Source organism: Stegastes partitus, unplaced genomic scaffold, assembly GCF_000690725.1.
Source record: "Stegastes partitus isolate 25-593 unplaced genomic scaffold, Stegastes_partitus-1.0.2 Scaffold82, whole genome shotgun sequence".
In the NCBI taxonomy this organism is placed as follows: domain Eukaryota; kingdom Metazoa; phylum Chordata; class Actinopteri; family Pomacentridae; genus Stegastes; species Stegastes partitus.
In genome coordinates this window covers 135,114-160,334 of record NW_007577813.1, presented here as the reverse complement: position 1 = coordinate 160,334, position 25,221 = coordinate 135,114, and the positions used below count along the sequence as shown (strand labels likewise).

Here is a 25,221-nt window from a genome sequence, read left to right as displayed (position 1 = left end):
CCACTACTAGTTGCATGAAACTAACAGACGCAGACTGCTAAATGTACTATGATGCAACGCTCGAGCAACTCTCTGCAGAAAGCTGTGGAATATGAAAGATGTATGCTGATGCTCTGTTTTATCGGTTAGCCATCTTTCTGACAGTCAGACGAACCAGCTCGTCGTCTCTGCATTAAACCTACACACAGGAACTGCTCGCAGACAGTTTGGTCTCCCGCTGCGAGCATCTCGGAGAAAGCAAAAACAGGAACCACATGGCTGAAGGAGCACGGCAGCCTGGGGAATGTTGGCAGCCACCTTTAAAAGAACGCCAGCGGGTTTTTTATGAAACTAGAAACACAAAAGCGACGTTTACCATTAAACGTCCCCACACCAAGGGGGCCGCCTCATTAGCCAGCATGAGGAGGAAAAGATCCCAAGAAAAACATCAGCATTTGCAATAATGTGCTCAGACTGCTGGCTTCAGGCTTATGTCATGGCTGCCAGACCACATTTCCCACAACGCTCTTCTCCTGCACTTTATCCTGCATGTCTGTGCCCCAGGGCCGGTATGTGCTCAGTGGAAAAAAGCTATTGTGTGTGTGTGCGTGTGCTTCCCGGGGGCTAGCTACACGTGTACTGTTAAAATAACTAGCGTGCAGACCTGTTGAACTGTGGTGGTGAGCTCCAGGCACAGCTGAATGATCTTGTTCTTGGTGGCTGTGAAGTCACTGATCCCTGTAAGAGGCGTCCTGCAAACGGACAGAGAAAGAAAAAGAGAACGTCAGAAACAATTGATGGACCGCGGAGTCGTGTTGAAGTTTGTTACACTCGATCAGATTGCTGTTTGGATGACTAGCCACAGACACACTTAGTGAAGAATGTCACTATTCCAGTGCCATTTTTTCTCCCTTCACTAAAACAGACACTTACAATTTCTAAAATAACTCCTAAGACCACTTTGCTTTCCTTGAAATACGTCATCGTGGCCAATTATATTAGGTAACTACTGAAAGAAAAAAATAAAACTAAACTGGAGGCTGACTAGAACTAGAGAACTGGCTTGGAGCTATCAAGTAATACGAGTAACAGTTAACCTTGTCTGTTTTGTTGTGTGATTAGACAACACAAGATAACAGAATAGTATGCAAATTTATTTATAGTCTAACTTGTCTGAAATGCTTCAGTAGATGTTTTCCAGTAGTTTGACTACCCAAACCGACGCCATTAGCTCCCCTGACACTGATTGTAATAAGATTTGTTTGTTGAACCAATGTGCAGTAAAACTGTTGATGCACAAATAAGTCATCATTTGATAATAGCACTGTGTTGACACTTAAACTAAAACAAGAGAAAAATGATTAAACAGTATCAGTACGCAGCTTTTGCGGGGCAAACAAATCCATTATAACCTTTCAGCATATTTTAATTCAAATGGTCTGAAAAGAAGCTAGACTTCTACCCCTCCAGCTGGCTTTATTTTCAGACTCAAGCCAGTAGATTTTAAGCAGTTACAGGCTTTTTACTAATCAGATGAGGTAGTATCAATAGTAAATAAAAGTCTGCTTAGATGGAGGACTGTCACTTGGGAGACTGTGATTTGAATCCTGTGTGAAACCACAAATGAATGGTGGCTTCTGACGTGTTGACAGGAGAGCTGACGCAACCTTGAGTCACATTTCTTTAAAAGAAAACAACATAAAAACATGCAAATTCATGTCATCAATTAGATTCCAACTCACAGAACGACTCTGCTCTCTACTACTGCTCTCATAACAGCCGTTTACTGACTATCATGACATCACTGTACCTGCTTAAGCCAAGCCCGCCACAAAAAGAGAAGCTTAATTTCAGCCAGCTAACACTTAATCCTGGCAACCTGCTTAATATGCTCTGCTTTTATGGCGTAATGTGTTTTGGAGCAGGTCAACAGGAGAGCACAGAGTACTCTGCCAGCTCCTGTCAGCATACGGGGGGGTTCTGTGTCTGTTTTAAAACCGTACACAGTGTCAAGTTGAAATGCATTGGTTAGGGCGGTTTTTAAAAATGCCTGTATCTACTGGATCGTCACTACCACTCCAGGAACGATTTATTCCCCGCCTGCAATTGAGATCAAACATTTCATGAATGCAAAAAAGTCATATGTCAAATATTGGGAAATGATGTTTTATATAAAACTAGTGTGATATCTGCCTTTGTGCAGCTCGTCTAAGTGCTGGTCTAATTGCAGCCCTTCTGATATCTGATCTGATAAGCAGTAGCAATCAAGTGTTATTACCTATCGAGCCAAGCCAGGAGGCTCTTTGCCGCACCGATCAGCTCCACCACAGAGGTGAGGAAGTCATTGGGTGGCTTCCGTGAGGTGCTTCCATCGTACGCGGGGCTTTTTCTGCGGTCGGCCGTGGCCATGTGTAGACTGTTGGTTGCGGCTCTCATCCTCACAACCAGGTTCTTTAAGTTGTCGGTCTCGACTCCGTAGTTCTGAAGCAGTAAACAGAAGAAAAGGCACACTCATGACAATCACACTCCAGATCAAAGCAAACAACCCTGAACGCTGTCTAGACCTGGGAGGTAAGTGCTTAAACAATGGAGTCTTTTTTTCCCCCAGGAAAACAAGTCGCTTCCTGTGTAATGAATGGCTGCAATCATTTCTTTGACAGATATGATTTAAGTGCACTTCTCCGTGAGGACAACATAGGCATGCAATTCCCCCACCAGTGTGCAGATTTCTTGTAGGGCGTGCAGTAAGGGTGTGCACGTGCCATCACCTGATTCCGATCAAGCGGAGCAAAGTTTGCATTCTTGAGCCTGGGTGTTTCCTGCCCTTGCATTCCTCCGATTTATAAGTTATTCACAAGCACAAAGCAGCCATGCTCGGAGTCAACAAGGGTCACTAAGTACAGGACTCAACAGCTATTAACTACAGCAGCGGTCTAAGCTGCTACAGTTTTTTAGAATGCGTGCTTTAAAGTCTTGCAATGGTGTGATTGAAAAATTGGAATAATGTGTTTGCTATAGGTAAGCAGGGGGAAGGATAGCCTGGCCGTTGTGCTGGTAAATATCAGCTTACAGGGTGTTGCATCGCTGCCAGCAGTGCTGCTGTATGTGTGACGTGCCAGTAGCTAAATATGCTTTGCAAAGAGTAAAACAGCACGTGTTTGGCAACCAACAAAGGGGATCTGCAAGTGGTTAGTGTCTCCTTTTATTCCACTGCCGTTCTCCAACATGCGTTCGAAAAACATACACATGATTTCACTCATTTCAGTCCCCAAGGAAACACTGGAATCATTGGACTAGTCAAACAGTAGCTGTGGACAGCTTTATTCATGCCACAGTTGACATGAAATGGATTGTTGAAACATGATTAAAGATACGCAAACACGATCAGGGGATATATGAAAGAAAGAAAAGAGACCATTCGATGGTTTGGTTTCTCATTCAGCCATTCACTCGGTCAAAGTGGAACTTTAGCACAAAAGGCGGTGTGAGCTTTTTCCAAATCAAACACCTCTCCTGGCTTTTTCATTAGCAGGCTAATCACACAGTCGCAGTGGCTCTGACTGGCCCACAGATGTCCAGTGAGCTTTTGTCCCACACTGCCAGCTGAGCTAAAAACCAGCAAAATCTGTGGTTTCAATCAAATACAGTTTTTTCATTTTCACAACAACACTTCAAGCCAAATTTATGTTCTTTCACTGTCTTTTTCGAGGCACCCAGCTAATCTAAAATCAAGATGTTAGAACCTTTTTCTCCCCCCTCAGTGAGCCCTAGCTGGGGCTCTTTCAAGCAATTACTGTATCTACTGATGTATGTCCTCAGGAACAATGGAGAACAGCTATCACAACACCGCGCTTCTTGCCTTCGCCGCAAGCATTATTGATCAACTATAAAAGATATCATTGTCTGTAGCGCAGACGTGGAGAATGTGTACATGTTGCTGGAATGTGCCAAGTAAGGTTAAGCGTAACGTTATAGCTTCAGACAGATGCACCTCTAGGCAACAGTAAAAAACATTTACAGCAGCACTGTGGCCCATGATGAGGATAGTTGATCTGTTATACTGTATGTTCAATGGCAATTGGATACAGCAAATGTGTGAGCGAATATCGTGAGGTGCTGGTCTTCGAGCAAGCCGCTGGGGTCTGAGAGCAAATAAAGAAGTGTTGGGTTTCAACACTGACTCTGCAAAAGGCATCAAGGCTGAGAGAAGTCCAGTAAAATTAATTGAAATGTTCTTTCTTTGTCCCTGGACAGCAGTTTGTTTTTGATAGCCCTTGAAAGAAAAGCACGAGTGTTTTCTGAAGAGTTAAGGGGCTGCATGTTTGGTCATCAATCATTGTGATTTAGGGTTAAAACTGCTAAACGACACAAAGGTAACGTGATATGTGAAATCCTCCATATGTTTCTAAATATCAGAAAATCAACAGCAGATTAATCTTTAAACTAACAGTAAATTTAAAAAAAAAAAAAAAAGGAAACTGAGGGGAAGTGGGAGAGCATGTGGGGGTTTCGGGTGCTGGTGGCCTGTGTTCCTGTTGGTAGCAGTGACCTTGCCTCAGTTAAAGCTAATTGAATCGGGGGCCTCACTTCCTCCCATGGGACCAGTGGAAGGCTGAGACCTCATTCTTAATAAGGAAACCCCGAATGGACAAAAAAAAAACATTTAGCTGCACTGCTTCAATCAGAGGTGAAAGGCTGCTCAGAGTCCAGAATTCCCGGTCCAATGTTCCAAAGAAAAGGCGGGGGTGGGCGATTGTACAACGTGTCAAATACTTCCTCTCCACATAGCACAAGACTGGACAGTGCATACAAACACACACATATACACAGGATTACAAACTAATAGCACGTTTTATTTGGAAAAGCACTACTTGAGATTTCACTGCCTTCATGCGAAAGGTTCTAGGGGTGAACAAAAATCTGGGCCTGATTACAGCGATAGTAAAAGAGGTTATGGCCCAAAGGTTGCACCATATGGTACAGATTCTATGATGAGTAAATCTATCAAAACAAAAAGCGATATATTTATGTGCCAAGTGTTTCCATATGTCCCCTCCAATGGTTGCAGGTAGAGCATACACTGTAAACTGATAGAGGAGAGGTTGCTTATCTTGCATCTCTACCCTTTGATGCTTAACTGCATTAAAGGAAATGAATGAAATTTGTACGTCCCTGACAATGTTACCGTGTACACAGTTTGTCTGGGCCTTGGTCATTAAAGGACATCCTTCAGCACTGGATTCAAGGTTGAAGCTACTTATTGCATTCCACACTATACATTATAATAGGTTAATTCATGTGACCTCATCCCGACGCAAAGGAGCCAAGCAACGATTACCAGAAGCAAGCTAAGTGATGGGACACACGAACGACAAAGAAACTTTTTTTTTTTTTGGACACAGAGAGGAAGGATTGAACGTTTAAGTTTCTTCGGGGTAAAAATAAACACGCCGCAAACGATTAATGTAAAGCGTTTTAAGAGAGCATAAAGACAGAAATGCTGACACTGATCAAAACGCAGGGACCACAATATGGGACTTTTACGGCACAGGAAGTGATAAAACTCTAAATCGATCCCATCTGCTGGAAAACCTGGTTCTCTTTCAGTTGGACCATAGATGCTTTTCATCACTCTATTCGTGCTGGCTGCTTGAAAGCAGGCATTTTGGTTGGAAGTTCTTCTGGGAGCTGCGATGATAGAGAGCAAGTCAGCTGTCTCCCAAAGTGACTAATAGGAGCCAAATATGGGATCTTGACATGAACCAAGAGAGAAGCGCAGGTGTGCAGAAGCAAGCAGCCGTAAGACTAAAACCAACTCTTTGATATTTCCGTCATTATTTTTGAGATCAAAAAACGAACACATGTATGTATTCTGTGTGTTCCAAGGAAGAGTGGAGAGAACAAGAGCTTATCTATCCAACAGATCAAACTGCCACTTCTCGCTACATGATAACTGCCTCCAATAATCTCCCTATAGTTTCAAACTGCCAAATAGAGCCCAAGGCCCCTCAGACCTGATCCTCCCCTTCCCTGAGCGATACTGCTGCTCCCCAATGTCCCCGGGCTGCTTCGTGTGCTGTGGTGCCTCCACACCCTGCTGAGCTGTGTGGGAAATGATGAGCCCTTCTGCATCGCTGCTTCCTTTAGCTGCCGAACCAGAAACTACAGGCTGAGTTTTTAGTGAATGTGGACACTGAGAGCGAGAGGGGGAGGGTCAGTGACCAACAGTTACAAAACCTTAGTGGACATCCAGACGTCTATTCTCGCAGTTACGCTTAGTATTCTTGCATTATCAGCCACATTCAGATCTACTGACCAGAGCACAGAGAAGATCGACGGCCTCCAGCACGAGTTCCTGGTGTCCAATCCTGGCCACGCCGAGCTCCTCCAGGTCTTGATGCGTGATCTTCAGCAGCTGCTCTCCGCTGATCTTCTCCCGTTCAAAGTTGCTAACGTATTGCTGCAAGCTGTCATCCAAACCTGGACGGACATGATGGAAAGGGAAAACAAAAGGAGTCATTAAGCAAACCTTAAAATACAACAGTGCATTGTTCTCACTCACAAGCTTCTTTACCCCATTGCAAAACAAAACTACACGTGTGTACACAGAGCACAGATAAGGAACAGGTGGGACAGCTATCTTTGCTAGGTAAACACACCATCAACAGAGTAACGGTCTAGACCAAGTCTGTTACGATGGCTAAACAATGGATTGCTATATTTGTGTAGTGTATGAGGGCGTATCAGGGGTGTCCCCTTGCTGCTACGTGGCGCTCCAATAACGAATAACTTTGACCGTTACACTACAAACTGCTGCAGTTACTGAACCTACAAGGATGCAACTCATATACTGTGAACTGAACAGCACTGCAATGAGGTCCTCTGATGTTGTAGAGTTATGCACTGTACATTACAATAGACCAACTCACAAAACATGCCCTTCCTATGCATGACATGTGTCCCTCCATGGACCATTAAGTGCTGTTGAGACAACAGAGGGGGAAAAACGAACCTTTGTGTGTGTTTTTGTGTGTGTCTAGCTGTGGGTGTGGAAGTAAACGCCATCTTTCTCCCCCCATCAAAGAGCACACAGAGAGGGGGCAGCTGCAGCTACATGGCCCTGCGCCCTGCATCTCTGAAAGACCCGTCAGCTGCAAGACACCCCAACTCTTTCAGACCACGGCGCACGAATAACATTCTTCAGGATGGGACGAGGTTAGGTTCAGTCTGACATTCAAATTGCAAAAAAGCTTGACTTTTTAGCCACATGTGACTTCAGCAGATGCAGTCATACAAAATGTGGAGCATGAAGTTATGAGCGAAGACCCACTGGGTGTGTTCTGTGGTCACCCATATTTTTATGCCTGTCTGACAGTCTGTGCATCTGTTGCTGACAGTTTGTATAAAAAAAGGAAAGGCAAGGATACTTCTATGTGTGTGTGTGCCATATCGTAGTCAGCGCTGGCCAAATAAGATTAGACGGCGTGTATTAAGAGTATCGGAGGGCTGCCTCGACAAGCTGTAAGCACATAACCAGAAAATTAATGTTTTACAGAGCTAAAGTTAATAGTCTAAGACCACATGAGTATACAAAGCACATATCTTGCATTAAATAGCTGCTTTTAACTGCTGCCACATGAAAGCACAGATAAAATACAAATAAAGGTTTAAACCAATTATTAATCATTATTCAAAGGTGCTGAAAACTTAGTTTCTGAGTCGCTTTCTAATTATAAGTGATGGCAGTCTACATAAGTATGCTATTTTTAACTAAAGTAGGAATAGTTTGGCTATTTCATATTACACATTTCAGCATTCAGGTTTTTCTCTCCTCTTGTCTATCTGGTTTGAAGTTGGCGGAGCTCAGTTCGAAAACTGTGCCGTCACGTACTTCCACACACCAATCAGAACTCAGCAACATTTGAATCCGATGACTGCTGGTGGGTTGTTTGGTGACTCAGTCAAATCTGCACAGGCACAGTCCTAATGAGGGGAACTGCCAGTGTCAGACTACCTGAGGTTGTTTTTTTGTGTGTACTTGCCCTGAATTTTTAATGTTATTGACTTAGTTAGCATTCAGGGTTAGCTCTAACATTTTTGTTGGGATGGATGTACCACCTATAAAAGGACAATCCTCAAAGCCATTAAAACTCCGTTATGACATCAAAGTTCACGTATGACAGCACTTTCATTCTCATAGAAACTGTATGTGAGCGCTCCAGTCATCTCCAGCGAATCAAAGGGAAAATCCATCATGACTTGTTAACCATTAGCCTCCACACACGTCAAATCCAGTTAGGCTCATTACATTTTTCTCATTCCTTGGTATGCTAATTCTTCGGCAAGACTTCAGAGAATTTTAAGCTTAACCCCCGACTCGCCGGCGTTCTGCAGGGGAATCCAGTTCAAATTGTAAGAAAGGAACCGAGCGCTGGCCTGAGCCCACACTGACATGAACACAAGCCAAATACAAACACTGGCCCAGTCACTTAATGCGATTAGATGAAAACAAAGACATGGGATATAGAGGGGGCGAAGTTTCTCCTTCCTGCTGTGTTAAAAAGGCATTTCCTGTGGAATGGTGCCACCGTCTTCATCACCAGCAAGGGAAAGTTGTGGTTTAAGCTGCAATAAGACTTGCTTGAACTTCAATTGTGTGTGTGTGTTTTTTTTTAGCTCAATTGTTCTGAAACCACACAATATCATTCAAACAGACTACACATTGGAAAACAGTCTGGAAAGAAATGGTGGGAGGAATGAGTCTGTATCCTTTAAGTAATGGATGAATAACCGATCCTCTGTTAAAGGCTGTTTTCACTTTCATTCAGAAGTTTTTCCTATCGATTCTATCCCTGATCCTAGAAGTCGGACTTCAGAGAGTTGACAGATTTATTCCTGCATTGCAAGCTGATCTGCATTAGCTCGCACCTCCAACTCGCACTGGTAATCGAGAATAGCGTAAATGTGCACTACAGAGAAAATGCATCACTCTCTCACTAATTCAGGGGCCTGAAGAGTAGCACAGCATAGCGATCCCTCCCTCTGGACCAAGCCACTGACACCTTCTGAATAAAAGAGGGGTGTCCTTACAGTTGGGCTTATAAAACATTTATTGCCTCTCGATCAATGGCTGCTGAGGTGTGTGTATGTGTGCGAGGCTATCAATTTTCATTAAAGGCAGAGAAACCAGTAAAAGAGATAGAGTGTCACGTTATTGTGAATTGAGTGAAGGGGGAGGCGGCGGGCAGGACTGTGTGAATGCTTTTCAAAAGCCTGCGCAGGATGAAACGCTTTGGAGGAGTTTTATGGCCTCTGCGAACCACTTGGCAAATATCCTCAAACCGGAGCAAGTGGGTGTAACAGAAGCAGAGGCACAGAACCAATGTCAACTGCAGCTGCATTGCTAATAAGCTGGGCAAACATTTATTGCACCCATAATTTCATTTTGATTACAAACGCAGTCAATATTAGTGTTAAATTTAAATACCACACATGAACTCCAATAAAATTAAAAAAGTTAAAAACGGCTCGTCAGTTTCTGAAATGACTTCAAGTAGTTCATGTATTTTAAAAACAGAAGTTATTGTCTACTGTAGCTCTGCCATCACGAGTTCTCTGTGTTGCCCACTTCGGCATGAGGCGATGCCAGGGATCAAACCACCAGCCCCGTGATTAATGAACAACTCACTCCACCATCTGAGCCTCAGCTGCCCATGACTAGTAAAATTGTAAATTACAAAGTATTAAAAAGTTGCACAACCCACCAAATGCACTGTATTATTTTAATAGCTAAATCCAAACCGTAGTCAAAATGATTACTCAGTTAGTTAAACCCTCTGAAGCCAGAAACCGGCTCGGAGGTTTAAAAGACTAGCGTCTACCATTTGTCAGAGCCAGAAATGGTGGAATTTTCACTTTTTGACAACTACTAATGAGGGACATGTTGCTCCGTCAGAAAACCTGCTCAAATCGAAGCTTAAAATCTTATTTCATCAGTCCTTTGATGCTGTTTCAATTTAAACTACTGCGATGGGAAATGCTCCCACAGTAAGTTAAAAAAAAATGTGACAGGAGCAAGAAACACCCAGAGAATTGCTTGGGTTTAGAAGGTTTTATTAAACTGAAAAATAAACAATTCTATTCATTTTGACGGCTCATTGATGTTTAGATCAGGTATCGAGCACGAATGTTTATTATTCTTTGGATTCTGAACAACAAAAATTGCATTACAAACACATAATCGTGGGCTCTGTAACATTGTGATTGATTATTTTCATCCTTTTCTAAAATCTAAACAATATTTCCGCATCAAAATCAACACATTTTAACTTCTGAACACCTCAACTAACTCCATGTGTGTGTTAGGTTTCTTTGTTTTGTTTTGTTTTTTTAATTCAGTTGAGACGAAAAAGGAGTTCCTGCTAAAATTGCAAACAATTTATAAAATGGCCTATCTCACAGGACTAAGACCTTAAACAAATTCTTGGATCTGCATCTAATGACTTGTCCCTTGGCCCACAGCCGAACTTTCTCAGAACGTTTCCCAGGAATCCAGGGAGTCATTCAAGCACATCAAAAAACTTTGCTATGAATGGGCTAACAGAGGAGCATTGTAAGCGAGACAAATTGCTGTAATTCAATGCAAACCGACTGACAACAGTAGCAGCTTCCCATATTTTATCCATTTCTGAGGGAGAAGAGACGATGTTAAGTAAATCGGTCTGTGATCAATCACACGGTGCAGGGAGTGATTGGCACATGCCAGCGTGTCTCCAAGGGTGGCACCTGCTGTTCACTGTGGGGTCTTTCTTACCACCCACCGGCTGAGTTTCGGTAAACAGTGATTATGTGCAGAACAGGTTAGCAACACAACCGTTTCAGTGTATGTATGGACAAACATGCTCAAACAGGCATATTTCTGGACAGCTGGACAAGCAAGAACTGGACAATCTGGACAACCCAAATGGAATTAGACACAGTTGGAGTCCTTCAAGTTCTGCAGCCTACTTAAAGGCTGTGTAAGCACACATTTTTGGCAATGTAAACAAGAGAATCTTCCCTCTTGGAAATGGGTGGTTTATTCTTGTCTCAATCTCAACATTTCCCATCCATACCAAAAGACGACACAGCAGGGTAGTGGCCAAGCAAACGATCGCTCAGGACCCACTGTTTTGTGTGATTAAAGGGACCGCCAACAGGTTTGAGCATGACATCCTTCACAAGCTCAGTGATCTGTCCTGAGAAAAATGTTGATCAATTTTGATCAACAATGCATTCAGTGCAGCTTTTGGTTGCCAACTTCTCGTTCTCAGGGGTTTGATTACACGAGTAAAAGAGTGAACAGTCTTTCACCTCCTACAGAAAGAGCCAAACAAGCTCCCTCCCCCATCTTTCAACCCCTCCCTGTGCTCCCAGTGGGAGCTGCAGCCACCCTGTTACAGACACACACATACAAACAGGGACACACACACAAACCAATATCCCCACTGGGGTGGCCAGTGGGAAAGCTACTGGGTGTAGAATAGCAAAGCCACTGTAACTCCACTGTCTTTATTTGTCAGCCCGGCCTCTGAACCTGTGGGGAACGGTCAGGAATTTGACTCATTGTTCTCCGCTGAGCAGCCCCATTGTGGGAACTCGCAGCACTCTGGCACAATGGTCTCTGGCTGGACCAGGCCGTGCTGTAATTAAAAAGAAAGAAAAAGCTCCTCTCGGCTACTGCTAAGCTATCCTCTAATGCATGACTTCACAGGACAACAACAAAGCCTGTACACACACTGGGAACAGGGGATAGGAGTTACACAATGATGCTCTGCATCTCTCTGTCGCGACTGTTGTGTCCTCATCTGTGGACAGTATAGAGTGTTGCTTTATGTGGGACTCTTCACTCCTCAACAAGTCGTAGTTCAGGAGCAAGAGGCCTATCTTGTTTTAGAGGTTTTCAATCAGCTACAGCATTTCTCCAAAGTGTTTCAAGATAGTGGCGTTTGTTTCCTCAACGATTAGAACTGTGAGAAGTTTGGTTTGGAGAATAAATATCAGATTAAAAAAACTTTTGGAAATGTTCTTGCAAACATGCAGGCTAGTCCATTCCCAGGACTGCATGTGCTAGTACCGTCTATCTCTAACCGCAAAACCGCCTGTGACCCTGTGTGTGCAACCCATGTTTTAATCTTATCGCCGCTTCCTCCAGCTAACAAAGAGTGTTTCACTTCATGTACCCTAATCTTAAAGACAGACAACGACAAAATAGTAGCGACACGTCCCGAGTGGGCTTTCTGAGTGAGAAGGAGCAGCTGAGGCTAGTCCGTCCACAGGAGACAAAAGCTGCTCTGTCTCATACACGGTGATGGACGATGACTGATGAGGGAAAGGGGTCAAAGTTCAGGGGGCTGTCGTGGTTGGATCACATCAGAAAAGCATGAGTGCCGGCCCTTGGGTTCAGTTAGTCCTCACCTCTAGCATCACACAACCCCAGTCACATGGCTGGTACCTTGACGGATTTCTAAGTTTAAATGTGTTTGGGTGGAGGGGGGTGGACAGTCTAGTTAATATTGACTGGGGTAAGAGGAGAGGTCAGGTCTGGAGGCGATGCTGGTCAGAGCCGAGGAACACAGGAAGTTATGAGCGGTATTTTGGCTACGAGATTACTTCTAGTCACAAGCAGATGAAGAGATAGAGGAAAAAACAAGATGAAGCAGGGGAGACAAAAAAAAAAGAAGAAATGAGCAGACTGCTGCAGGCACAATAGCAAGTGTCTGTGCAAACCTGCAGAAAACCAAAACAGTTGTTGCTTAAACTAAGGGTGTGGAAAGAAATCTGAAAAACTGGTTTACTGGGTCACTGAGTTTGCAGCTGAAATATCACTTAGTTTTTTTTTTCTTGTCAGATTTCCCTCCTGTACAAAAATTGGCCAGTATTAGTTCAATACTTGTTCCATTTAACAATTCTTCTGCGAGGTCTGCACTCCTCACACAGCTGCATTCACAAGATACTGGAGATTCGCTGTTAGTTTGAATGATATATGTAAACACCAACAACACAGATAGCTTCTATTCTGTCACTTAGAAGTCAATTTAAGGCTTGTATTTGCTTATATTTGTTAAATCAAGTTTGAAAAGGCTGTAGTCTCCAGGTCCACAGGTTAACTGGCTGGTCGAGATGCTTCCATCTGACTCTGATTGGTAGGACGATTAGCAGTGTTACTCTTATAAAGAAAAAGTTGCCTAATGAAGCCATTATATTTTTTTGCAATGGGAGGAATGCACCTATTTTCACAATTTTTGACTCGCCTGACAAAATGTCTAACTTAGTCTGAGTGTTCGTACCTGTTTATCTAAAAAAAATTTCCAGAACGCAAATAAGTGAATCTCTAAAAACTATTCCTTTAATGATGGCTCTCTTCCAGGTGATTTGTTGAGCCACGTGAATGAGCCAAAACATACAATGTCAAGGTGCTGAAATTCAACACCCAATTGTACTGCAGTCCTTATTAAGGGTATTAATTACACCTATGCTCTTCCAGCTCTGACATGTCAAAGTCTGGTGTAAAATCTTGCAACGTACAGTCATAACATCGGTGACTTGTGTACTTATAAAGATAAATGACATATTTATGGACGGATCAGCGCAGAGACATTCAAGACAAAGCTTACAGAACTGCATACAAAACCGCCTTGTCTCTCTTGAAGAAGACATGAGCCACTACCAGTAATAGTTTGTGCAGGTAAGTGTAGGGTTTGGAGCAATAACCTCTTAGGCCAACATAAATACCCATCACTCTCCAGCCAGCCGGCCGCCTGTCCATGCTGCAGCTCGTTACCGCTAGCATAAACACCCACTAAAGAAAGCAACAAAGACCTCAAAAATGTCTCCAACTTCCCCCCTCCCCTCCTCTCTCTCATCTCCGTCTCATTCCAGCATCTCCACCCACCACAATACTTTGGCTTCCCTGACCCCTCCAGTGTTCATATTGTTGTGGTTCCGCCTCTTGACAAGTATCCCAATATAGTCACAGTCTTTGTGTCTTGAGAGTGCACCACACAATAAATAGAGTCCGTGTTGTGATTCAAGGTGGTTTAGTGTTTTCCAGTTTTAATCAAATAGGTGTCCAATCCTAAAATAATAAGGACACTCACGGTGTGTGGCCTGAGAGTGACTATGGGATGTTGCATAAAAGACAGCAGTGTTTTTGTGTCAACAGGACTTCAAAAACACTCACTTTGTTGCAACCTATACATCACTGGCCTGAGAAAAAAACTATAATTAAAGACTGTCCTGCTGTGCAAAAAAGACCAAGATGTAGGGAAAAGAGGCGAAGAAGTGCAGAAACAAAAGCAAGAGTTAGACTTGTGATGGCAAAAAAACTGAAAACTAACACTTGGCGAAGTAAACCTGGCCTCAAAGTCATAGCCACTGAGACACAAACAGGTTGGAGGAAAGAACAGCAAAGTTTAGTAGTTTCCCATCACATGTATGGTGTATGACCAGGGTGGCCCTGCTTGCTGATTACAGACCAATTTACCAGCACCATAATAGCTGCCTATGGAAACCACAATAAAGATGTACAAGGTTTGGGGGAGGAAATGCGTCCCACTCATTTAGTTTGCCATGGGAATAGTGGGCCTGCCATCTTACTACTATTGCATGTGGGCATATTTTCTAGCAGAACCAAATTTAACTTTGCTTCCATTGTGCTACGCTGTTGTATGACAATGCTTTCCTGGGCTCTTATGAAACAGACAGATACGACAGACAGAACAAGCCTTTAATTAAACTAAAGATAGTTTGGCCCAGTGGCTCGTATGGTTGAGTGTAGCACTCGCTACATTCCTAATGTAGATCCCCATAAGCATCTTTGGATAAGAACCTGCTAATTGCCATAAATCTCCCGGAGGGCAAATCCCCCCCCCCTCAAATCTTGTTACAAAGCGTGGCTAAAAAAGTAGAAAGAAAGACTCAGTTGCCAAGCCAAGCAGAGGATTTACTCGATGAAAACCGACAGCGGGTCCATCTCTGGCCCCGGCACAGCGGAGGTCTCTTTCTCAGCCTGGCTGGTCCACACGCATGTCTGAGTGTGTTCTTTAACCCGGCAAAACCCAGCTGCAGCGTTCTGCTGTGGCAGCGCAAACTGCTACTGGTGGTCACCCCCTCAGCCACAATGGCCGTCAACAAGATCCGTCTGAGGCTGTAAATAAAATTAGGGTTACTATAGTGACAGGGGAAGTGGGAAGAGGTTGGGTAGGGAGGCGGGGGGGGAGATGGAGGTTTTAACAGATCCTGAAGGAGGCTGTGTGTGGGAGAGAGTGAGACTCAGAGACCACAGTCCAATAATTTATGGTTGGCTTGTGTCCAGGTCAGTGGAAGAGGAGACGGGTCAAACAGACTGAGAGCATCATTAGTCTAGCTCATCTTCTCTGCTTAGGTCTAATAAAAATGACTGAAACACACGCGAGCACATGTTTACATATCACAGACGGCACATCAACATGACTCTAGAAGTCACTGGCTTTCCTCCAAGACGAATGACGCTTCATACTCTCTCTTAATACAACAGAGAGGCACATTTCAATTATCCAATGAAAGACATCACTACCCAGCCTACATGCTGCAGGCAGCTGATCCTATTCTCCCTGCTGCGAGGGGTGAGGGTGAGTAATCTGCAATGAAAGATAGCAGTGAATGACAGTGTGTCACCCACAGGCCAAGACAGGGCACCTATGACGCACGCACCCACATGTATGTTGTGTTCTACCAACTCTCTGGCTTTGGGGTCCCTACATTTCATTTTAGCGCTGTAAGCCAACAATGGATTCCTCTGAGTCACGCTCACTCGCGTCTCTGTAATTAAAAATACGCGTCGGCCATTTGCAGGTGAGGTTTGTTTGTCGTCTTGCCAGCACCTGTTGTGGATCTCTGTCACAGCCATGGCAGACACAATAAAGACACAGTCACGCTCATATAAATAATAAATGTGCTACTGACTGGAGGCGGCTAAAATAAGACGCCGCATACAATCAGAGATGAAGGGCAGGTAACAAGGATTTCCCAGGTGTTTGCACCAATGGAAATAAAGAAAGGATCAACAGAATCTTTCCTTTATTGTTTCTTCAGGTCCTGAATTCTCTCAAAGAGGAGCAACCACTCCCTCGGTCAACAAAGTCACAACCCTCATTTGCTCTAATATCCTTTGTACTACATATTCGGTTGAAATCCGGGGAACAACAAAGGTTTGTTTGAGTCTTGCTTTGGTTTTCAGCCTTATAGTCCAGGTTTAGCTGCGATATGTCATGTGATTTGATGAGTACTGGTCTCTAGGCAAATAAAAAAAAGGAAAAAAAGGGGAAGCAGATTTTAAGGTCAGTAGGTTGAGGAGGAGTTTCAGTAAAATGAAGCACACAACGAGGGCAGGGATCTGACAAGTATTCCTATAACTTACCTGTATACTAGTTGCCTTAACTATTGATTGAGAACAAAGAAAGTTTTTAAAAAATGGCTATTTTTCTTGAATGCAAGGTCTATGATTGGGAAATCCAGTGGAAAATGGCCAGAAAGTTAAGAAATCTTCTGCAGGTGTGCAAAACTTTCAGCCATAGCCAGATAAAAACAGAAACCTGGCACGATTGTCTCAATTTATCTTTATGACGTTTCAATAACAGTATAATACAAACCTTTATTTGCTGTACATCCACATGGAAACCACATACAAACAATCACAAAGAGAGCATGCAGCTTTCTTTTACTCTTCCAGGTGTTTTTTAGTTTCCTGCTTAAAATAAACACATCCATCCATCCATTCGGGGAACATGAAGCCATGGTGATAGTGGGCCTGGGGGCTCATCAGTGCACCATCAATGCTGTGAAAACACAGGCTAGCCCATTATAGTGGCCTTATCTATCAGCACTCTGTAAAGTAACCACAGAAAAGACAGCTGACAGACTCAAACAGAGATCACAGGCAAGTGAAAACACAAATATAAGCACGTGAGACCTACAATCGTTCCGTGTGGTATATTAATGTGACACCTGCGCAGAGTTATTATGCAAATACAAACAGAAAATGCAAAATGAAAGTAAGCAAAATATTTAATTGTTTAGTCATAAGATTGTACCTCCTACAGGGATGGCAATTTTAAACTGTGAGAACTGCTACACAGGAATCCAGTCAGTCTCTGTGGAGGACTGAGAAAAGGTCTACAAGTCTGGACATGTTCTGAACAAGCTCTGATTTGGCACTTGCCCAAGTGCCCAGCTAAACTCAAAAGTGGGTAACAGTTCATAAAACTACTCTCACTTCATATTCATAATGACATTACACTCCATTACAGTGTGAGCAGGTGGCGGAGTGAAAGAGCTCTGTGTGCATTTGGTCGGCGAGAGGGACCATCATCCTGACTGGCTTCTGGATTTTAAATCCGTTAAAAGCAACTGGTGGCCCCAAATGCAACAAAGGACATGTGTGACCTGTTTTGACTGCTCATTCACAGAGCTGCTGGTTTGGTTTGGTGGAAGAAAAAAAAACAGCAGTTACCACATTCCATTCATGTTCTGTGGTTATTTGAGCATAAATACATTAGCAGTGCTTTGATAGCAATATCAACGCAGCCTCACACTTCCTTTTTTTTCTTTTGAGTTGGAATCACTGCACAAGCATGGAACTGGTGCGGCTAAGACTTTAATTTATTGAAACCTTGTGCCTACATGCGCTCCAAGATTGTGCATATAGGCATTCCTATTACATACCAGTCAGCATGGGCATACGCTTGACATCCCTGCATTGGAGGTCAGCCAACATGTGACCTGCACTTACACTTTCGCCCACTGCACCACCTCAGGTTGGAGCTTTCACTTCCATGACTTAAGCACGGCACTTTACAGGCCAATGCTCTTAGGGAAGACCGAGGCCAAATGGCTTGCAGGTTCTACTAAGCTGAGATCATCTGGGAGATTTGCAATGCACATTTTAGATTTGAATGAAAAGCAAACTGGTCTAGCCCAGGTTGGCTAGGGTATAAGGTGACACTCAGTCACCTCTGCTGGCAATGTGAGAAAACCTGTTAGATATATATGCAAATGAAAACTGACTTTGGTTTGCTGATAAAAATCAGCACGCCTATAAAATGTACACATGAAAGATCATTCCTTTGAACTGTCTGAACTAGGGCTGAATGGTTTAGGGAGAAACAGTTGTTATTTTTCTGGCAGATACTGCAATTTGCATTATCATTTAAAGTAATGCTTTGTTTCAATAGTCACTGTGTAATAGATTTCATGAGATGCAGCATACCCACATGAGATACAATCAAAACTGTAAGATTAAAACGTAATGATTTGAACTGCTTACAGCATGTTGTGATTGAGCGGCATAGAAGATAGAACGATTATCCCAAAAGCTGCAACTGTGAGTTAAATAAATGAAATAAAAATAAATTAAATTATGCAAATTCATAGGACCTTTCTGTGAACAATGTCTTACACTGAAATATGTAGGTCATTCATGGCTCAGAGTACCAAAGTACTGCACATTCTGCGACCAATTTAAAAAAGTGATAATATAAAGTTAATAAACCCTGAGTTACATGCGCTGCAGAATGTATGTGCTAAATTGTAGCCTGTGCAACTTGCTGATTGCATCGTTTCAAACTGCAATTTTGATTTGAAATCGATTATTGCGTACTCCTTCTCCAGATGGTGTTGAAGCTTAAGTGGAAAGCAACTTTTAACCAATGTGTGAAAACTCCATCGTTGATTAAAATGCATAGTCTTGTTTGGTCTTTGTCTCTTCAACGCTACATTAGAACAGTCCCATTAACAATTGATGACTTTTCGAGAAGTCCCCATATGCTGGAGCTCCTCGGGCTATAAGGCTGGGACGCTCAGCCGTGTGAGAAACAGGCCGCGGAGGGTTCAACAGCGACGAAACCCCAGCAATGCCTTTCAGTAACCTCTCCCCAGGGGGAATCCTCTTACAGCACTTCCCCTAAACTCTAAAGGCAATTCTCTATGGAAAAGCAACACAGTTAGCTTCCCATCAATGGAACACAATAGGTCAATTTTAAAAGCCGCACGAATTCGTGACTGGAAACTCGTTATTGACAAAAGAAATGAGTTTAAACTTTGACGGAAGAAAGGCGTTCAGCTGGATAAATGGTTTCACCTCGTGACTTCCTGTTGTAAGTGAGGCTGCTCGAAGGGGCATACAGATTTCCGCTGTTCTTAGAGAACTTGTTTGGATTAATTTGACACCTGTTCTCCCTGATGCATAGACACACAGCCTCTGCAGCATAAGGGTTGCTAAAATGGATTAATGATGCCTGTGGTGGTTATCCAAACATAGAACTCCACTTGCCCGATAGAGCCAGCACTACAAGAGAGGAAGCGGATTCCTTAATAAGGGTGAGGTGTCTGCACAGCGTCTGCTCACATTGCTGTTTAGGAAGTCTGTGTTATAGCCAGATAAGGATCATTAGCCGTCATTGCCCACACCTTGCTATCATCTATACAGATAAGGCGACTAAATGCACCCATCAGTAGAGTCACTCAGCATATGTATTGACTCAAACACATTCCTGTTATTTTTCCAGGCACATACTTGGTCAAAGACAAAAGCACACTGAGCCCGTGTTTGTCGCCTCACTGACAAGCTAATTGCCTACTTGGCACCTTGGTGCTACTTGAGAGGCATGGTACAGGCTCACCCACACACCCTCGCTACTACTGTTTCCACCCACATGACATCAAACACCCTTGAACATGGGGTTCAATGTATTCAGTGTGCATCGAAGCGTTCGGGCCAGACTTGTAGCTGTGGGTGATGGTCACGCACAAGACACAAATGTGCAGCAAACAGGGTCTGAAAGGGTTAGCTGATAGATGGCCACTTTAATCATGACCTCTTGCTTAAAATAAACCCATCACTTAAATTCACATGCCTAAAACCTTTCCACATTCAGAACTTTGAAACTTGATTAGGCCGGTATATAAGTATAGAAAAGGCTGGCCGCCATCCAGTGTGTGCTGAACTGCAAAGCCTGGACCTGTTGAAGAATTGGACAAAAGCCATGCAGTCAGACAGTAGTTGCACAGGTTTACATGTCTGGGATGCCTTGTTAAAAGCTGGAAGTCACAGCCCCAGTAACTACAAAGTGGACAAGTGGGGAGTTAAAAAAAAAAAAAGTGCATTTGGTGAATGAGAAACTATTCAGCTGAGTCGGAGCTAAACATTCCCTGAATGTTGCCAACCCTTCTCAACTCAAGCATGTGGATTCAGGACTATATTTGGAAAATGACTTGCAGCATCTGATTTAAACTTTTGACTTTGCGAACATGGGTATGTGGGTCACTGTATTAATGTCACTGGACGCAGTCACTCAAGTCTAACCCTAATTTAATTTGTAAAGCGTCACAAAATGCTAAAAAAAAAAAAAAGTGTTGCCTGAAAATACATTGTGTCCTACCCTCTGTCCTCTCATTACCAAAGTGCATATTTCCCCCAGGGTGAGCAGTCCCACACATGACATATGGCATACCAATCACACGACACCACAGGTCCAGCTGGAAGATCAGAGCTTATGCTGAAGGAAATGTGCTTCAGGGCATCTTCAGTCCCCAAACAAAAACACGACAGTGTTTAAATGGCAAGAATCAAACGCCCTTTCACTGGCAATAAACATCCACCAACCGCCACTTGATCTCCTGTAACAATGCAAGTGATTAAGAACAGTCAATACACAAGAGCCAGTCCTTGTCCTACTGAGGAAAACAACCCGGGGCAAACAAGAGCAAAGGCCTACATGCATTGCTTCCAGGTACTGTAATACGACTTCTGTCTCACACGCACAACAACTCTACAAACGCTCGTGTTTGCCGTTGGTGTGATCAGGTCAACATGAGGCCACGACCCAGCTCTTGACACAGGTTTTTATTTCAGTTTAATGCTGCTTGGCTTAGGTATGAAAGGATTACAAGATGTTATTCTTTAGTCAAACAGCATCAGTGGTTACATGCTATGATGTGGCTGTGGACTGTGCAGCGGTCAGCGAGGACAACACCAAGTCTTTTCTTGACAACATCCGCTGAGACTTGCGTTGCGCAGCTGGAAGCAGGACCAATCCATTGAAATGGTTTAAATGACATCAAAAAGCAAGCGCTGCATTTTGAAATTTACTTCATTTGTTTAGTGGCTCTGGCTGCTTAAAGGCAGATCCACTCGCTTGCAAAGTAATTGTAGTGTACACTCACTGACAACACCTCTAACTAAAGCAAATGGTTATTTAGCCAAGCCAGACCACAATGAGGGAAGCAAGATTTCGGGGCTGGACTCAAAAGCCTGCATCATCCACTTTTGCTAAATCTCAAGTGTAAAGACGAAACTTCAATAACCGCTTCTAAATAAGTCTAAACATGTCAACAATGACAGGACAACCTAGCATTTACCCACGACCTATAATTTGGTTTGAATTGTCTCGAGCCAGTCGACCCCTTCTTCAGCATCCAGTGTTTTTATGTGAAATGTGTGGATGGAACGTTCCCATGAGTTCTTCACTTTCACTGTGTTTGCAGGAGTCTGCAAATCCAATGGTTAGGACCTACAGAGACAACTGCTGAGTCAGGTTTTCAGGAGATTGACAGCCATGGGGCCTGTATAGACAACTAATCCTCCATCCATGTTTGCCCTGGCTGGGCTCTTTTCACAGGACACGAGGAAACTAACCCCTCCGCAATCCCCTTTAACTCCCAGCTATAGACGCGCACCGGCAGGCGCCTTAATCAGCAGTTAATGTGCCACTTCACTTGTAATAGTTATTTTAAAAAATAGAGCTTGGGATGAGTTACACATTAGGAGTCTATCATGGAAATCACCTTAGTTTTGCTTTGGGAAAGTTTCCAAAAGTCCTTCAGAGAGAGTTCCGTCCCACCACTGGTCACATAAACAAGGCATGACTCACTTTGCTGTATGATGTACACACAAACTTCACTTGCCTCCGTGTTTGGAATAATATCACTGCAACTATTTCAAACAATGCTCCACATACCACATCCCTCGCCTGGCATACCTACGCTGTGACTGAGGAGAGCTTCAAAGTGAAGTGATGTCACGATCATAGCTAACATTCCTCTGAGAGAGCACGAAAAAAGGAGGATATTAATAGGGACACATCCTAAGAAGCAGAAAGTGACTGAAACCACTCGAATCAATAAAAGTTTGGCACAGTGATTTTAAAACTGGGGTCCACAGAACAATAAGTATACATCAGTAATAGATAATGAAGTACAGGCTGTGACTCATTCACAGCGAAACTGGTTTTAGATTGGAGACCCTTGGGCTAACCTCCAAGTCTGTATTACTGACTTGGAGATTTATGACTTAAAAACTTTAGAAAACTAACATATTTGGGACTGAATTAAACAAGTATTTAAATATAGTGTGGTGTTTAATAAAACTAATAAATATAACTGTGTGTAAATCCCATTAAAAAATGTAGTTTAAAGCATTATCTTAAGCAGGCAGGTTCACCCAGCTAGCTAAGTGACACTTTGCTAACATCTGTAAGTGAAAACGCAGAGCCATTGTTAAACGGCTCGGTGGAGGTATGTTGTCACACAGGAGCAGTTTCAACGAAACCGGCTGGAAAATACCGACGAGAGCAAAAAACCAGAGGAGCGTTTGGAGTCGCTAATATTTGAAAAATAAAAATGTAAATAACACACAAAGTGCTTCTTCGGACTCACCTTTCATCCAGTCGACAACTTGCTTCGGCGTCCACTTGGTTATCGGCTCCATGTCTTCCCGCAGGACAAATATCAGAGACAACAACAAAAAATAATAAACCAAAATGAAGCGACGTTGATGTGGAAATTAAAAAAAAATGTTTTCTGTCACATTCTTCGCAGCAGCTCGGCGCTGTCCGTGTGTGTTGAAGTTCACTCTCTAAACTCCTGTGGACACCCGCATGATGACTGAGTGACTGGAGGCTGGACTGAAATCCCCCACAGCTCCTCACCGCCCGGCCTGGGATTTATGATGCGTTCAGGGGCGACCGGAAATACTGGGAGAAATCACAACCTGCGCACTAAATCACGAACCAGCAATCGTTGAGATGACGTGCCTCACTCAGATATCCATGATTTCATAGAATGCCATAGCTTATGATATATTTATTTTAGCAATATTTTATTTTAAATGATTTCACGTAGATACCTTCAAAATAGTATATGTTTATCAAAACTAATTAATCCAGTGTTGACTTCCCCCTCCTTTGTCATAATAAATCCTTTTCGATTGATTTTCTAACAGCTAATTTGAAAACTCTTTCTATCCAAAACCATCTAAACGTTTATTAATCAGTAATATTTACCGCCTTTGGGACGCCGAAACTGGAGTTTACAGAGAGCCATGGAACGCAGCGTGTATTGTAGGTAGTTTCAGTGTGTTCGCCGCCCTCATTTGAAAGTGGAGGCGTGGATATGACAAACAGTGTGTTGCCCAGTTTACATTATGTTGCTCCTGCAAAATGAGTTGTGCAAGAACACACAGAGATTACTCTACTGTAAATCTGTCAGCTGAGTTTAAATGGTTGAATATCTGTGCATAAAACTGGTTTCATCTGTCTGCATTCATGAATGTAATAACACAATGCTGATGCCTTACTTACTAGGCATGAGTGTGACATTAGCTAAATTTGTTCAATCATATTTGCAGTCAACAAGATACAATGTGAATATCATGTGAGAAAAACAACAGAAGCAGTAAACACTTGTTCCTTCCACTGAGCTGAACATGACTCACCACTGCTCTCTATTGGTAACTTGCTCTTTTGCACTTCATGTAGTTGTAATCTGCTTTACAGTAGACCCCACACACAAGTTCTTACAATAACCCTTCAGATGAACTCACCTAGAAAGCATAATCTATCCAATAAAACTGGTTCACAGGTTCCAATCACAGTGGAGAATCAATTCACAATTAAGAAAGCAATTTAAAATGTACTATTGTCTTAATTGTTTGCCTAAAATCAGTCCAAAAAGGTGTGAGACAGTTAGAATGCAGAAAAAAATATGTTTTAGGGTGTGTTGAAGGAACTCCTTTAAATCCTTTTGTTTGGTGTTTTTTCCCCCTAGTGACAGTGACAATAAGCGGTGTATTATCAATGCATTCATCATCGTGTATCATCAGTTCATGCATGCCCAAACAAAGCTTTACTTCCGTGGTCATGACTAATACAGAGATCCATACTATGTAACTTGAATCAGACTTGCATCGCTGAGAGCAGCTGGTACTGTGGGTTTACGGCGCTGCAACAGGTGGCTGCTACGCAAATGAATAGAAAACATAAAGGTCACATTACGCAGAATCTGTGCTTAAAAAATAGCGGTCAGGGAGAATATACATTAAAAAAAAGGACCTCTTAGGTTGACAAAGTTTTGGTGCCGCTACTATATGCCTGTGTGGTGCTGGAACTGTTTCAAGTTTTACTTATATGCCTTTGTCATGAGGCTTTGTAAAGTTTTGCAGTTTATAAAGTCTGCTTTCAAAGTCAAGCAACCCTACAGAGAAAGTAACCTTGCTCGCTCATTGTTTTGTCTGAAACACACCTTGCATGTGAGAGCGTCCCGGCCCTACCCATCACTCCCCTATTGTGCAGCTGGAAGCTGTTGTGTGCTCTGCACTGTAATCAGCTGCAGATTAAAGCTCTGCTGTTATTAAACTTCGGCATGCATCAATTTGCTGTCACAGACATGCTGGAAGCCACAACACAGCATTATACAACTTTAGTTTTGGCTCTCCTTCTCTTCCTTGCTTGAACTTGCCGGCTTCCTTGTTGTTGAACTGAATTAAGATATTGTGTGAAGAAGTAAAAGTCCTTTCTTTGGGTTGAAGTAAAAGAAGGATATTTTCTTTACGATTTTTGAGGAATTTTGTTGTTGACTGACAGGTAAAACGCCTGAAGTAAGATTTTATAGAAAATCTGTGCAAAATAACACATAATGCAAAAAAAAAGAAAAGAAAAATTGCTTGAAGAAGAGTGTAATCAGCAAAGTATAAAATCAAGATCAAAGTAATGGGGTTTCTATAAAGCCAGTCACTGAAGGCTTTTTTGGTGGAAACTACACATCACACACATGCAACATGTTGTAATCTGCGTAACTAATGGCCCTCATGTAGTCACAATTTTAATCTCTTTTAAGACAACATGGACAGCATCTTGGTATAAATTGTTACCAGGCATCACAAACATTTCT

The 25,221-nt window shown here is 42.9% G+C and overlaps 1 protein-coding gene across 1 annotated transcript in view; it reads right to left on the bottom strand.

Annotated features, from left to right (window-relative positions):
* Positions 1–22,935, bottom strand: part of cnksr3 (cnksr family member 3) — a 32,977-nt gene extending 10,042 nt beyond the window's left edge. Inside the window, exons 1-4 of the mRNA XM_008276866.1 lie at positions 22,711–22,935; positions 6,296–6,459; positions 2,258–2,460; positions 644–731 (exon numbers count right to left, since the gene is read on the bottom strand). Coding sequence (XP_008275088.1) covers positions 644–731; positions 2,258–2,460; positions 6,296–6,459; positions 22,711–22,762 — 507 coding nt within the window. The 5' untranslated portion in view covers positions 22,763–22,935. The remainder of the gene's footprint in view (positions 1–643; positions 732–2,257; positions 2,461–6,295; positions 6,460–22,710) is intronic.
* Between the last annotated feature and the right edge of the window lie 2,286 nt (positions 22,936–25,221).